This window comes from Aquila chrysaetos, chromosome 15 (assembly GCF_900496995.4).
Source record: "Aquila chrysaetos chrysaetos chromosome 15, bAquChr1.4, whole genome shotgun sequence".
Taxonomy (NCBI): domain Eukaryota; kingdom Metazoa; phylum Chordata; class Aves; order Accipitriformes; family Accipitridae; genus Aquila; species Aquila chrysaetos.
In genome coordinates this window covers 10749274-10765670 of record NC_044018.1, presented here as the reverse complement: position 1 = coordinate 10765670, position 16397 = coordinate 10749274, and the positions used below count along the sequence as shown (strand labels likewise).

Genomic DNA, 16397 nt, shown 5'->3' with positions numbered 1-16397 from the left:
TAGTTACCCTATGTTAAACATCAAACATTCTCATGGAACAAAACTGACTGACAGATCAACCTAATTACCACGCTACTACACAGTGAGTCATAAGCATCTCTTCAAACGCCTGTTCCTTAGAGCAGAGGGAAGAAGAGTGACTAAATCAGTTTCTGAATCTCCTTCAGCACTCTAAAACACCTAGACATTATGACCCCTGAAACCTTAATCTTTCCCACACTCTGATGAAAAAGTATCAGTGGATCTAGCAGTCAGCGACGGAGGCAATAGTATTATGGTTGCTCTGTCCATAAGGGGCTACTTCGAGGAGTTATTTTAACACCAAAAAGTGGGAACACTTCCCCTGCAGTTGACAGACCACTTCGCTCCACACCTTAAGCCAAAAACGGTCCTTTGAAAAAATCCCAGGCTGTTACAGAAACGAGTGTGGATCCAATGCTGCCATAGACAGCTAGCAGTCTTAGCCCTCTCAAGTGCTCAAGAACTCATCCTGGATCCACTGGTGTATGAAGAAACTGTTGTCAGGTTGTAGCTGTAACTATATATTGGTAAAGATTTTTTGTAAGACAATATGAAGGCTTAGCTGCTCAGAACTAGCCTCTGGAAACTTAATGATCTAATGAAGGGTTTTTCAATAATTGACCGATTCCCATCAGATCACCAGAAATGAGTACCTTTTCAAAGCTGGGCTCCACAGATAGCAGACAAGTCGTGTAACTGAGAATATAAAGAATGGCTGGTTTCCTACAGGAAAAAACACAAGACCAGATGTATTTCACACAGTGTTATTCACACATTTTCATTTGGATTTTTACAGTATATACATGTGAACATTACATTATTCAATATGAGCCACCTGGAGTCAAACCTAATCAAACTGGTCCATAAACAATCTATATCAAAAAGCAATACTTGAGCAAAAAGTCTAGTTAGTGGTTCTACCCAAAGCCTAGAACAGTTGAAAGGAAAACCAGTGATTTTCAAGTTCCTGGATAGAATTTGTGCAAAATGATTTTAGGAGAGCAAGTGGAAGATTATGTTCAAGATACTGAAAGCACTAAGGATGATAATTCTAGGACTGTTTAAATTCAGCCATGGCATGAATGCTACAGGGACAAAGTACTGGGACATGATGAGTTTCTGCCTAACTTACTGTCTTGTATGTTGGAGAGAATGTCGGCTCTGTAGATTATAACACACAGCATTTGTACACAGGGTAAAGACAGTCACTGAAGAGAATTAACGTGTCCAAGGAAGTGGCTCAAAACTCATCCTTTGTGTGACTATGGGAAAGCTCTGGCTCCAATGACAGGGCTTGTACCTCCCGAGAGGAATTTTGTGAACTGCCACGCAAAAACTACTTGGCAATGAAGACTGTACTTACTGAAAATAATTAGGCCTACTACATCACTTAATGCAGGCACTAAATGACAGCTTCAGAAACTGGAAGTAGGCCAGAACAAAGTTTCCTATTTGCCTATTAATGACTTAATGCTACCATTAGAAAAAAGTAGCGCCTCAGATGTATGCTTTCATAGGATTTATGTAAACCTGATATAAACAGTAATACGACAGAATTCCTTATACAAGTTTATACCACTACTATTTTCTTTCCTCATGATCAGACTCCTACCATAACAGCCTTTTATTTGATCAACGCTCAAGACATTGTTTTCAAACTATCTTGTTGATCAAAACTTTAGGTTAAGCCATCCAAATGAATGTTTTACACAAAATACTTACTTCAACAACATACAAAGCACTTTCTTTATCTTTCAGAAACTGAATATACAAAGTAAGCTTTTTCCAAAATATTTCCATAGGCAAAGGATTAAAAAGGATTTTAATTATACACATATGGTCACAATTCTGCCTTAAAAAGATCATTGGGAAATGTACATAAGGCCGCTTGTAAATGTACATCATCTTTATGTTACTGTTACAATGTCATATGTCCAGAGAAAAAAATTGACAGTATCATACATATTTGCTTTACGCTGGGAGAAGGCTATTCAAAAATACAGTACTCTTCTGTACAAAAAAATCATGCCACATTTATTAAGATGGAAGAAGCATTGGTTTCTGTGATAACCAAATATTTCAGTCCATTTCTTACTATGCTTATTATCCCGACTTAAAATTTGAACAGATTGATTTCCCAAAGTGTCCATATTAACAGAATCAACAGCTATGTTATAAACAAAACATAATGTTTCTCACAATAGATAAAAAGAAAGCCGGTTCATATTTCTGAAACCATATAAAGATAGAATTTAAAAAAATCACTCTTGATTTGCTGAAATAAATTTACATTATACAACACTATATGCCAGGGGGAGAAAAGGGAATGGGGATATGAATATACACTAAAATGCAAATTTTTGTCCCAAAAAGGGGTAAAACAAATTACATTTACAGCATGAAGGTTTACAAATGTACATCTGTACAACCAAGGTAAGCATCACTACTAAATTAGCAAGGCTTGTAATAAACATCGAAACGAGAGATTTGTTTTCAAACTGTAAACTTACACCTATTAACTACACGTATACAATGCATATATTTATAGGAAGCAAAAAAGCTATCTGAATATTTAATCAATCATGCTTAAATGTTGAGCTATCAAGTTTACTTTTCAGTGGCCCCTTTTCTCTTCATCAATACCTATTTTTTGCATCTACAGTGAGAAAGCAAAATAAATGCTCAACACTTTCAAATCCTTACAATTCTATATGCAAAATAAAAAAATACAAATCTCTACTCTTCCTGCGTTGTAAAACTGACTGTAAAGTTAATACAGGGTTCACTCTTTTTCCAACAGTGTACTTTACTGAGTGGAAGTACCACCATCATTGTAATCTCTCTACCTTGTACAACAATTAAATATATAAGTATATACAGCACTTTTATTTTTAATACATCGCTAGAGAAAACCTTAGGGCATCATTTTAAAAAAAATGTATCCACAGCAGGTGATGAAAGCTAGTCTTTTAAAGTTTCCATTGTTTTGTTATTCCCTACTTTAATTTGCTGTGCCCTGTTTATTATTTGGATAGTGTGTTGTGAACCACCAAAATACAACTTAACTTTTCAACATGTTAAATAATGTTTATGCAGCTGATCAATTTTAATCTGGTATAAAAGACTTCACACAAAAGGGAAAAATAAGGATTAATTCTATATACAACTCTATAAACCTGTTGTGCTATGATGCTGGGTAGACCTACCAGATTGCAAGCCAGTGTATTAAAAGAATACTGTACTTTTTCCCTTTAAAAACTATTTCAGTGACTTTACAAGGTAAAAATTTACAAAATATGTGACAGCTATTTTGATACAATTACATCATATACAGGCATTCTGTGCTTTGCCAGCCATCCAATCTGATAGGTCTCTGGATCAGGGCTGGAGATATTTTTTTTCTTTTTTTTTTTAATAATTCACTCCCCAAAAATATACACAAGAATAAAAATTTTACAAATGGATGAACAAAGTCAATAAATAGATTTAAAAAAATCAGAACATTTATAGTTAAGTTGTATGTTTTGATCATTCACAATTCAATTTTCCTTCCATTTCTTTTCATCTTTTACAGCATCCCATTTGGTGGTCCACCAATTGGCCCCAGATCAGCACTGTTCTTCAGGTAATACTTTTCCAACTTGGCCAGAATGTGTTTGCCATAGGTATATTTACGCAGAGTTGTGATGTGGGGTCGAATCTGTAAGAAGAAACACGTTACTTTTCCCCCCCCCCCTCAAAAATTTTAAGTAGAGGTTACTACACTTTAAAAATATTATGTAAAAAAAAAAAGTCGGACGCTTGCATTTCAAAATTTTGGAAGTTTCTGGAAATACGTACAATTGGTGACTTGACTCACCAAACAATTGATGAACCTGTCAGAGGAAAAGGGAGGTAGCCCTTTTGTGGGAGTGCCCTGTTGGTGAGTGGGGGAAGTAGAGCTCCTGCAGGAATATACCGGGCTCTGCGTTATGAGCCTAGGGCAATTACGGCAATAGCACTTTTGTCCATGTCTGGATATTCTTAAGTAGAAAGTGTGCCTGTATGTTAGGAAGCCTAGGAATCTCTTTTGGGGGAATTTCAGAATGGATAACCGGCAAATAAAACGAGAAACCTGTATTTCTTCCGTTATATTAATAAAGATGACAGATACTTCATGTACCTTGTGCATTATTATTTTCCGCTGAGCAGGTTCAGCCATATCAATCATCTTCTGAACAACATAGTTGGCATACTGGTCCTTCATCATGGTGTATAAGGCACTGTGAGGACCATCATTCTGGCAACAGACCTCATCAATAAGTAAAGCTCTTTCAGCACGAGAAGCATGAGTTACACATTTTTCTACCACATTGCTGAAAAATAAGACAAATGCATTCTGTGACTTAAGATGTAACATTCTTTTAAGTAGCAATTTTAAATTTATCTGAACGGTTCAAGTGTCTTAACACCACTAAACAGCGCACTGTAAACACGTCAAGTCCTGATTTCCAAATTTTCAGTCTATAATGATTAAGTTAAAGGATTATACACTCCTACTCATGTAAAAAAGTAGTTTTCTGATACTTAGTATCTTGTAGGAGAGATTTTCCACTGGACCTACAGTAGATATACTGGATCTCAGGTTGCAGAGGTATTCTAGTACATCTATGTTGGTTGTGGGCCCTTCTAACAGACAATAGAGAAAGCCAGATACAAGGCTTCCTTGCTTTTTGAATAAAGGCGCTTATCAGGAGCATGCCTAGATCAGAGATATTGTCAAATATTTCTTTTGTAGAGAAAGTCTCTGACCTTTCAGATACCTCAGAAGCTGCAAAGGCTATCAATGCTTGTAAGACAGCAAAGTGATTCTGGTCCTAAGTTTGTGCTTTAGAAATTAAGCAAGTTCCAAGGAGAGGATTATGAGCAGTTCTATTTAGGCAAAGAAAAATAAAATCCAGACAAACTTGCTAGTTTGCATACAATCAATTTTTAATACAAATGCCCCCATAATGCCACAGTGCATTTCTACTTAATGTTGATGACAAGGTTAGTCTCACTAAATCCAGGATGAATTCTGAGGTGTGTTTTCCTTAGCAAAAGGCACATAATCCATATTTCAGCAAAAAGCTGAAAGGATGAGTTTTAAGTTCTAACTTCAGAGTAGTTCAGGACTTCTACAATGGTCTTTGAGATTTCCTAATGCATAAAATCCTTGTCAGGCTGAACCACCACTTTTTAAGGCTAGCCTTTTTATACTTGTAAATTGCTTGGCTGGACTGATAAACGACAGTCAGGAAGTCCTAGCTTATCATCATCAGTGTATCAAGCAAGTTCTAGGAGAGCTTTTCACCTGGCCCTAGGGATCCTCACATAAATACTTGTACAAGTGCAGGGAATGGGTTCCAAGGTGAACATAAACCATCCCATAAACCCATGGAATCTTCTTTGTTTTGCTACGGAACAGCATTTCCCCTTTCCCTTCCCCAAATCTAGTATAGAAATACCACTACCATTCATCTCTATAAAAATATGAAATTTCGGGAGGCAAGTTACATAACAGAAAAAACCCTATCATATCCTTTTTGTAACACAATAAATAAACCCAATATTACAACTTTAAAAGGTTAGTGAATCTTTAATATATGAAGGCTGTGCAATACCTGGCAAATTTGTGCTGACTCAGAGCTAGAACTTTTCCTCTTATTTCTGAAACTATTTTACTCTTGTCTTCAGGACGACCGTGCTCCAGTACATGTTGAATGACATAATTTCCGTATTGATCCTGAAAATAAGATGACTTCAATTTTCTTTTGTGTTCATACCAAGGAATCCATACAGCTTTTGTATATTTGCACAAACTTTCAAATTACTATTTGCACAGATACAAGGAAAAATACAATAATGGCAACTTTATAGAAACAAAGCGATGCAAGAAATATTCCATCAAGAATTACTTAATGGACCACAAAATTTACATGCAAAATGCAAATAATCTGTAAAACCAGCATTTTGCTAGAGTACCTTTTATCCTCTTAAAGAAAGAAGTCCTCAAAATTAAGATCATCATTCTTTAACAGCCATAGTATCTCCCTGAACTTTGGTTCCCCAAGACAGTTATGTTTTAACTAGAGACTTGTATATACAAGAAACCACTGAGAAATAAATGAGACTGTGAATATGTAGCAAAAGGCAATTCTTGCTTTTTTATGTGTGGAAATTCCTACTGAACTCTGAGTCCCTTCCAGTATTTTAAACGGATTCAATTTCAAAGCCATCTGTAGCACTCATTTTGTTCATCTGAGACCGAGACAGGAAATCATGTTGTATAAGGTCTTTTGCCTTCTTTTAGAAAAGATGCCCCTTTTGTGTAAGAATATGCAACATTTATATTTTTGACAATGTATTTGTGTTTAGACATTATTAGAAGTTATCTGAAGGGACACCTGAGTGAATCACGATAGACTACAAAAAGGCAATCTTTGCAATGAAAATTATACTAGTTCTGTGCATTTACAATGTATATTCGAAGCTACAGTCAAAAGTATAAGAAAAAGGCTTTTTATATCTTCTTTGCCTCCCAACTTCCAAATTCATTTTCATTAAAACTATGGAAGGAAAGAAAAACAAAAAATCAATGTCTACAAAACTAAAAAGAGGCAAATGAATTTAAACAATTTCTTAAACTAAGAAATAGGAATAAATTGTAACAACAAAAAAAAGCTCTGAAATACATTAAAAAGTGAATATATGTACTAACCTGCACTAGCTGTTCCGTGTGTTGATGCAGCTCTTCCAAGATTGGCAAAGTCTGCTCAGCAGTACAGTGTTCCAGAATACGCTGAATTACTCTACAACCATATGGATGAGTTGAAAGTACAAATACCTTAAAATAGGATTGCAAACTGAAGTTAAACCAACTGAAGTTTACAGATATAGTAATGTTACCATGTTTGAAATGGAATTGAACATGCCTACTACTTCTATAAAAAACACAGTCTTGCCTGCCAATATCAGAATTCCATCTCCAGTAGAAACTGGGAAAAGATGAAAATGCAGTTTTTTGCGTGTCAAGGACTCCAGTAATTATACAACTAAGAACCCAAGTTTTCATTACAATGTTTCTAGCCTACTTAGCTACAAAGGAAAGCCTGGAAGTATGACCCTTAGTTAAGCACTGTTCACCTTTCAAGCTTTCCCTTTAACTTTGTACTTCATTTTCAAATCTTAGGATGTTGACACTTATAAAAAGGAGTTCAATTTTTCTGGCAGATTTTCACTGATTTCACATTCCAGCATATAGAACAGGCTCCCTGTTACAGATATAAAGTTTGTAAATAAGTATTCAAAACATAGTCAAAATCTTGCTTATTCCATTTGTTTGCTTCTCCAGAAGCCAGGTTTGTGTTTCAGGAATTAATTTAGAAGATTTAAAGAGTCAGCATTCATCAGAACTGAACACAGAATCTTGTCTGATTAGACATTGATCCAAATGATGCAGGCAGGTGAAAGAGACATATTGTTACATGACATAACTAAAGTGTGGTATTTTTCATTTGCCACTTCAGATTAGCTAGTATTTTTTATATAAAATTGCTTGGAGCTGAGGAGGGATTTCCAGTAAATAGAGTCACATTTTAGTCAAGGGGCTCTATTTACAGTTTAGAAACTGCATCTCATCTACCCCATACACACTTTTTGATGTAAAAAGACCTGACTCTAGAAACCCTGGTATGCCATTTACTATGTACAATAATAATTCAGACATTCTTGTGTAAAATGTGAGAGAAGGATATTGTAGATTTTGTTAAGAAATATATTTGGCCATCCACTAAAGTAAAATTTAGTAACACAGCCAAGTTAGTAAGATTTTTACAATTCTTCTCAAGACTATAAAAGTACACGTTTGTCTCAGAGTATTAAAATTTTATTTAGCTGCAGCATATTCTCTAGCCTGCAGCATAATCTCAATCTTATATTAATAACTTTTTTGGAAACAAAACCAAATCCCCAACCTTAAATAAACAAATACCACCCCCCTTTACTTAACACTAGCCCATATGTAGGGAACAGATTAGTATATTTCTTTAAGGTATTTCCTTAATGATAGACATTAATTGGGAAACATGAACAACAGGGTTGCAACATAAGCAACTGAAGAAAATGGAAATTTTAATGAAAAATATAAGCTAGAGAGCAGATACTTTATTACATAAAAAATGGCAATGTTAGAAGTTATAAAGGAAATTTGAAATGGCATATCACGAAACTCAGAAAGTCTGGCTTCAAGCCAAATACCTCTATTGGTATTTATAATGCATCCAAACAGGTCTTTCTAGAGCCTCACCTCCAACAGATTCATCTTTTTACAGCATGTTAACTGCCTCTTCAACAGCTTTTCCATTTTATCATCCCTTTTTTATCCTACTTAAAACAAGCTGACTGCAATGTGTCAAACCCTATCTTGTATATGCAAATGATGGAAAAAGATCAGCAGATCAAAGCAGCCCTACAGAAGAGGAAATGAACTGTTGACACTACCTGTCCTTTGAATGCGTCAATGATGAACTGGAGTGACTGGGGTTGAACACACTCAATACATTTTTGTACAACGTGGTTTCCATTTTGGTCTTTCACACATTTCAGAACATGACCATCCAACTCTTTCACCATTTCATTCTGAAAAAAAAGATTATCATTGTCTTTACAATAATTCCCCCCACCCCCCCCCCCCCCCCCCCGGAATATTCCATTTCATCCTAACCATCCAATCTTTATATTCACTGCTGTTTTACTTGTGTACCTCAGCAATTTAATTTAAACAACTACTTTAGTCCCTAGGGCATTTCATAATGAAAGGAACAATCAACAATTTAAGCAAGTAAAAAGATGGATGCAATAAAAAGAAATAAAAAAAAAAAAAATTGCTCTAACTTACAATTACCTGCTGGTCAGGTGAGATTGACTCAAGTGCTTTCTGAATAACACGACAACCATACATCTGTAGGGCTAACGGCAGAACATGACCACGTATGCGTGTTGCTAGGGCTAACTTTTGATCCAGGCTTCCAAACTAAAAGAAAATAAATATGCTGTTAACAAATGAAGACATATTGCACCATCCTGGAATTTACACGATAGAGTTTAAGTACTTTCATCATCTATTACAGGTTTACTGAGCACCTTGAATGATTTTTCCCCTTTGTATTTTTGGTGGGTATATTTACCAGAAGTTTTTATATTCTAAATGCAACATTTTGTAATGTTCCACATTCTAATCACACACCTGCTATCAAATGCATGACCTCGAAAGACAACAGAAAAGATTGAAGTAGTTTATACTTGACTCTCTGTAGGAATATTTAAGTGCAATAACCCACTTATTTAGACAAATTATACCAGGCAAATTAATTACAGATCACTGTAATGTATTAATTCAAACCAGATTTTCCCTGATATCTCAAATTTGTATGGATCAGTGTATTTTACATCTTGTATACAGTAAGCAAGCTGTAACAGGAAGTGAGGAGGGGAAAGATTTCAATCCCTGAAGTAGCTTCTTGGTAACTTCATGTGACTTGAACAATCATTCTTACCACGGGCACTTTAGGAAATCTAAAAATACTTGCGCTTTGCAGAGCAAAATCAAAATTATTTTGTACACGTGCTGTATTAGAGTATAATTTAACCAATGTTTTTCAGCAGTAGCTACTTCCTGCCCATATTATTCCCACCACGGTGCTACTACAACCTTCTGTGCTGCTCCATGTTGAGCAGAATAGAAGCCAGTCAAGCTTCATAATAATACACATAACCCTGTTCCCAGATCCCCCACACAAGCTCCTGAGTTGGTACAGCACAAGAGACCACAAAGAAGTGATGACTCTGAACAATCAGCTGGGTGGCACCAGCAACATTCATGCAGCACTGCTGAGAACTGTCACACCCCACACCTGTAGTCACCTAAGGCTCTGAAGAAAGCTCAAACAACTTCGCCTTCCTACTAAAATAATGAACTAAATCCATTGCTACACCTAAAGCCTAGTGCACTGTTTTCATGAGAACTCTTCCGCAGAATTAAGATGAAAACACTCAACTGACAATGATTATCTATGTATCCATCCAACCTAACGTTATGGAAAAAACCCAGCAATTGATGATAATTGAGCAAGATCAAGATTTTACATACCATACATCAGCCATGCTTTTCAGAAGATTTTTTTATTTGTAAAAAAGAATATCAAGTAAAAAAGAAAGTGAGCACATTGTTTCGTAGATTACTCATTAAAAACTACATTCCTGTTTACAGCAACCATCTTATTTCTTACTGGACATTTTCCAGCTTCACCTTCTATCCACCCAGATACTTTGATATGGTCCTTGATTTAAAGTACACCATGCTAGATACCTTTCCTACACATAACTTTTTCCAGGACACACGTATTGGTTTTTCTTCTCTCTGTAAGTCAAATTTTGTCACTGTCTAATAAGGCTTTTTTTTTTTTTTTAACCCCATAGTTGTTAACAAAAACCAAAGCTGTTTTAAACACTAGTTTTAGTAACATTGGGTGTATCTTATGACATCCCTTCCTCAAAATTATTCCACCTCAATAAATTTTATGTGAGTTTCTTCATATACAGCACTGGATGAAGTTCACACAGCTATTTACTTGGGTGCAAGAGCATTTTCCAGATCCACTCTTTACCAAGATGCAGTAACCAACAAAAAGTATCCTTCAAATCTTTGTCTCCCATCATCTGCTGAAAGTGTCTGTAAATTACGCAAAGCCTGAGTGTGCAGCCTGTACATTCACCAATATTCACCAACATATGCACCACCAGTGTAAAGAGAAACTGTGCCTGTTACGAAAAAAAAACGGGATACAGAACAGAAAACACATGTGCAGTGTTATATGTTTGGGTTCTGTGGTAGAAGTCCAGTAGAATTCTGCTCTGATGTTAAGAAAAAAACAGTTAAATTTAATCAGATTTTACAGCATTTCATTTGCATTTCTGTTCATACACTCAGTGTTATGCTTACCTCAAAGAACTTCTGTATTACATAGTTTCCAAACACATCAGTCATCAATTGATATGCTGCTTGCAGGATCTCATTAAATACCATCTGGCGCTCAGCTGGAGTAGCTCGCTCCAGCTTTTGCTGTATAAATCTAAGTGCAAAAAAAAAAAAGGTACATTATGCTTTACATAAACAACAGGAAAACCTCTCAAACGCTGTTTCAATGAGACACCTCAAAATTCTAAAGCAAGTATTCAACATTTATAGAACTTATTAAAATGAAAGTAGTGCCTTTGCATATAAAAGGATACATTTTAGCAAAATTATACTTTAAAACTTTCATTTGAAAAGGATTAAAGATGAAAAGAATAACATTATCTAAGTACCTGATGATGTATTGCTGAAAAATGGTTTTAGATTCCAGATGCCAGATATTTTGTTTTCTTAACCAACGCCTTTTTGATACCTAAATACTAGAGTTTACAAGTCTAGTTATGAGGCTATTTCTACACTGAGAACTTCTACAAGCAGCTAAATTTATCCTACTTTTATAATGAAATTTCCTAGAGAAGAAAAAGGTTGGTGTAAGAGCATGTGCTCCAATTAATGGCATGCTTTGTATTAAGATGACTAGCAGCTCATTCAAATGTTTGATGTTAATGTAACAATATCAAAGCAGTAAAATATTATTAAGACATTAACTTTACTATAATAATTACCTAGAACCATGCTGGTCTTGGGAAAATTCAACAATATGTCCAACAAGGTCTCTTAGTTGAAGATTAGGGAAACGATTGTTTCTGAAATCTTCCAGCAATCGACTACGTCCAGAAGGCATAATATCAGACCTACTGTAACGAAGGCGTGAAGGAGGGAAGAGCTGACTGGTGGAGCTAAAAAGACTGGAGGTACTTGCCGCACTGCGATACTTTGCTTCGGCTCCAGGTGCTGCAGAAATATAGCGACCACTACCATTTGTCAGTCCTCCTACAAGGAAGCAGTTCTGTCAGTAAAAGCCGTAAGGAAAATAGGCAACAGCAAAACAGTAAGTGTACTAGAACTACAGATATACCCTGGAGCCAAAGAAAACAACAGTGTGGTCTTGTTATTTATATTTACCTCATTATGGCTGGAGGAGTTACATAGCTTTATCTTCCAATAAATAAAACCATTCTCCTCATCATTTTAATTTTTTGTGAAGGGCACCAGGAAAAGAAATGTCATTAGAAGAATATAACAAAGCAGGTAAAGTGAGAACCCGCTCAGACTTACAGAAACTTTAGAATTGGGTGGGCCTTAGCTTAGTGGGCAAATTTCCACTTCACAAGTAATACTGACTTATAGCCTTGTTAGTAGTCTTAAAGTTAGCCAATTGTTTCAAAACAGACCATGAAATCTGAACTACCCTTCAGTCCCTATTGAAGCACCTTTCCAACTTAATAGTGTGAAAGGGTATTTTTGGGGAGGCACACATGATGCCTCTTGTCATGCTGTACCTGTTCTGCAGGATATCTGATGACTTCAGCATCCCAGGCTTTCAAGCTGGTACCTCTTGTAAGCACTAAGTATGTCAAATTTCAAACCAGGTAACTAAGAATGCTCTACTCTAATTCTAAAACAAACAAAGACACATCAAACTGAAGTTCCTTTTAGAAACATGAACTCCTTTCCTTGCTGCAAAAACATCCATCACTCTCACTACACTTTGTTTTTCCTTACTTTCCAAGAACTGAATTGCCTTCCTATGTTTAGGTCCTATTCCCTTTTGCTAGTGATTCCAACGACAGCTATCACCATCTCACAGTCCTGTGAATTTCTCGTCATATATTGCTCTCTAATCAGTTTATGCCACTCTAAACTCCTCCAGCAGGCCTCCCCCTCCACTTTACAACAAGCAGCAATTATCATAAGCGGCATGCAAACAAAGCATCTTTCTCAACTACAGTATGATTTTAAAAGGGATACTACTACTATACTACAAGCAGAAATATTCAAAAGACAACTCCCACCTAGAAACTTCAACTCTACTACTTAAAAAAAACCAAAACAAAAACCTCAAAAACTCCCTGAAGTTATTGAGTATGAATTGGAAAAGGAAAGCATTTTCAGTTTCCCTATCCAGAAAGTGACACAGTAACTGAAAGCCCTTTCAAAGTCAACAGAAAAAATATCTACACTTGAATTTAAAACAAATTGCAGTATGTGCTGTTTGAATGGTGCTCTATTACAAAATTAATTATTAAAAAAAAAAAAGAAAAAAAGAAAAAAAAAGAGGAATCAGCTGACAGTGCCCCAGCCAAGCCTTCTTTTGGTTCCAAGTATTTATAAGGCTAGGCAACAACAGTGTTACAGTGGGCTGATAATGTACTAATGGTAAAGTATCTTTTCGAAAGGTCAAACTGCAATACCAGAATTTGAGATGTTAGTGCTCTGCAAGACACATCAAGCATCACATTTATTGCACTGTATAGGATTATGCCCTGAAATAGAAATAATTAGTATTTATTTTACAATTAGTTTTCAAAATTCAGTGGTAAGAATCAGTAAAGGATCAGTAAATACTTTATGCCCCACAACACCTTTTAAAAACTACTAGGTTTTCTTTTAAATTAAAGCCTCTTAATTCTTTACAGCCACAAAAATCAGGTTCTTTTTACCTATCATTTTTAGTTTCCGTTGACAATCACTATTTCCAGAAAAGAGCCAACAGTGACATGATACTAACAGACAAAAAGAAAAAAGAAACCCAACATTCTGCAGGTGAAGCAGTATGCAGAGTGATGCTCTACAGTAATTTCTCTTCCAGGAATGGCCTTCTAAATAACCAAAAGTTATGCATCTGTAATTACAGTATTTCTCATCTAGATTATTTAAATATATGAATGAAATCCTAGCTTCCCTGTAAATGCTGTGTAATACTACTATTTAATGCCACGAGATGGCAGCAAAGCCCGTTTAAAAGGAAGTCTTATAGGCTACTTTCCTGTTTTAGCATCTCTATTGCTCCACTGATCACATGCTCAATTCTGTGCCACAGACTAATAGGGTAGTTTTGATTACATGCTCACAAACTGCAGGGTTCTAGTTAGCACACACAGTCATGGAACTGCACATGTGAATCAGGAATTATTTCAGGTAGGGTGTGGGGTTTTTTTTGTTTTTTTTTCTTTTTTTTTTTTTTTTTACTGAGCCTTCATGTAAGTGTAAATTAAATGTGACAACTTATCCAGCAATTAAAACAAATTAAGAAACTTGGTAAGGTTTTAACAAATATGCTATGTATGTGTAGTAGAACTGCACGTATACAATACATTTCACACTCAGGATTATCAAGGCTTTCTTCAGTCTAATTTGGGAACGATCCCTTTTTAAGACTTGTAAGATGACTATGCTACAACTGGGAGACTCCTGTCTAGCCTGTGAAACTACTGCAGACAATCACGTTAAGCAGGATCGTAATACAGGAAGGCTGAAAACATATCCATTGTGCCTAGAAGAACTTGTCATACTTCAAAAGCACACAGAAAGCTTAACCTTGTAAACCCCTGGATATTATTATAAAAAACAGTAATTTAATAGATAATTAGCTTCTCTTCTCATGTAACCTTTTATTACAGCAGCAGTGTTACAGCTCAGTGGCAACTCTGCAAATCTGAAAAATAGTAAAACCCCCAAAATAAAAGCATATTGTCATAGGTACTTATTATATGCAGATATACTCTTGTATACAACAAATTATTTTCTTAAATACTGTACTCATCATTTTCTCAGTCCAAAACCACCAAAGCATTAGTGTGGACATCAAGGACACCTGGTCTTCTTCCTGAAGACTTTGAGTGTGAACGGCTTACAAATGAAAACTGAATTCTAGTTATCCAAATCCTCCTGGTTAGCCTACCATACCTGCACGCTCTTCAAGAACTCAGGATGCTTTGTTTTACAGATCTGATTCCAAACTAGAAAGGTAACAGCCTAGGTCTTATAAATTATTTGGGGAACATACTCAACTGAATAAAGCACCTAGTCTAAACTGAAGTTTCAGTGCAAACACTGAAGTTTTAAAAGACTGTTATCAGGCATCAGTATAGCCGCACAATTACAAACCATTGGGGAATAAAGTGTGCAGCTCATTCTTCAGATAATCACTTCGCTATCACTTCTGATCTCGTAAAACAAAGATCTCCAATGCAATGAATAATATTAAGTTGTTTTACAGTTTAATTGAACCTAAATCCCTGTGACTAGTGTATAGGGAAGAAGAGGCACAGAGGTATAAAGGGGATATAGACCATCTAAAACAGAGCCTTACTAAGCTTCAAGGACACAAAGCATGTTAAATTACTAACTCCTTAACATGGATAGCATATTTAATGTAAAGGAGAACATGAAAAAAATATTAAAAACTAGGTCTAGGCACAATTATTTTGATAGCATTAGTCTGTTAGTACTTATTACCAAAGTATTTCTTCGATTGTTTCTAACCAAGACATAAACCAGATTTACTGCACAGTAACTGCTGTTTATACCAGTCAGCAGTATTATTTTCTAGTAAAATACATGAGTATATAAACACTTTAAACTTGATTTCTACAAAGTACTTGTTCATCTGTAAAAAAAGTAGCTTCATCTCATCCTCAGCTAAAAATTTAATCTTCACACGGAAAACAGAATTACACATATATATGTACACATTTATGCATATATATATGTATATTTTATTAATCAATGCAAGTGCTTATTATGCCTGGTTTACCGAAGCCCTACAGAGTAGGTACGCAGTAGAGGCAATGCGAGTTCCCCATACTGTCTTGCCAAGGGGCCTTTACTCTTACCCAGAATGACCACTTCCGAAGATAAAGTATCAGTCTAAACTACTAACAAGCTTGGCTAGCAACGCATAGAAAATAATTCCTCCAAAAGCCCAGATTTTAAAAATCTTACTCTACGCCAAACCATTAAAATGCTGCAATGTACCAAACAGAGTAAGCACTACCAATCTAAAAGGATTTTTAATAACATAGGAAAAATACTTCCTCTTGCAGTTTTTTTGTCCCTGGGAGTGAAAGGGTAGTTCAAATTCATGACCTTACTGCTCCAACTGATTACAGCAAAGAAGCAGTTACAGACAACTTGACAAATCCCTTCAAATACAGGAAAACTGACACTAGAACAAAGTAATTAGCACATTCCTATTTTAGGGTGTTGAATAAGAGTTCGTGAGAAAAGATAAAAACAGTAAAATATCATGAATTTCTTGTAAAAGGGAAATTGGTCTTTTAAGTTACAAATTGCAGCAGTGTCTGACAAAGGGGTTATAAAACCATGCACCCTTTCCCAGTATTGTGCTCTAGTATTCTGGTGGCTGAAACAGGAGCAA

At 35.7% G+C, this 16397-nt stretch overlaps 1 protein-coding gene across 12 annotated transcripts in view; it reads right to left on the bottom strand.

Moving 5' to 3' along the window:
- Positions 1 to 769: 769 nt before the first annotated feature.
- PUM2 (pumilio RNA binding family member 2) overlaps positions 770 to 16397 on the bottom strand; it is a 77481-nt gene continuing 61853 nt past the window's right edge. For 8 of the 12 annotated variants that reach the window (XM_041128738.1, XM_030036872.1, XM_030036873.1 and 5 more), the window contains 8 exons: positions 11740 to 12007; positions 11042 to 11171; positions 8939 to 9073; positions 8542 to 8679; positions 6761 to 6886; positions 5664 to 5785; positions 4184 to 4376; positions 770 to 3721 (listed from right to left, as the gene is read on the bottom strand). In XM_041128738.1, the coding sequence (XP_040984672.1) occupies positions 3590 to 3721; positions 4184 to 4376; positions 5664 to 5785; positions 6761 to 6886; positions 8542 to 8679; positions 8939 to 9073; positions 11042 to 11171; positions 11740 to 12007 (1244 nt within the window). In that variant the 3' untranslated portion in view covers positions 770 to 3589. Of the gene's footprint in view, positions 3722 to 4183; positions 4377 to 5663; positions 5786 to 5826; positions 6609 to 6760; positions 6887 to 8541; positions 8680 to 8938; positions 9074 to 11041; positions 11172 to 11739; positions 12008 to 16397 lie in introns of those variants that run through there. The other 4 variants (XM_030036866.2, XM_030036869.2, XM_030036867.2 and 1 more) reach the window with 2 other exon arrangements.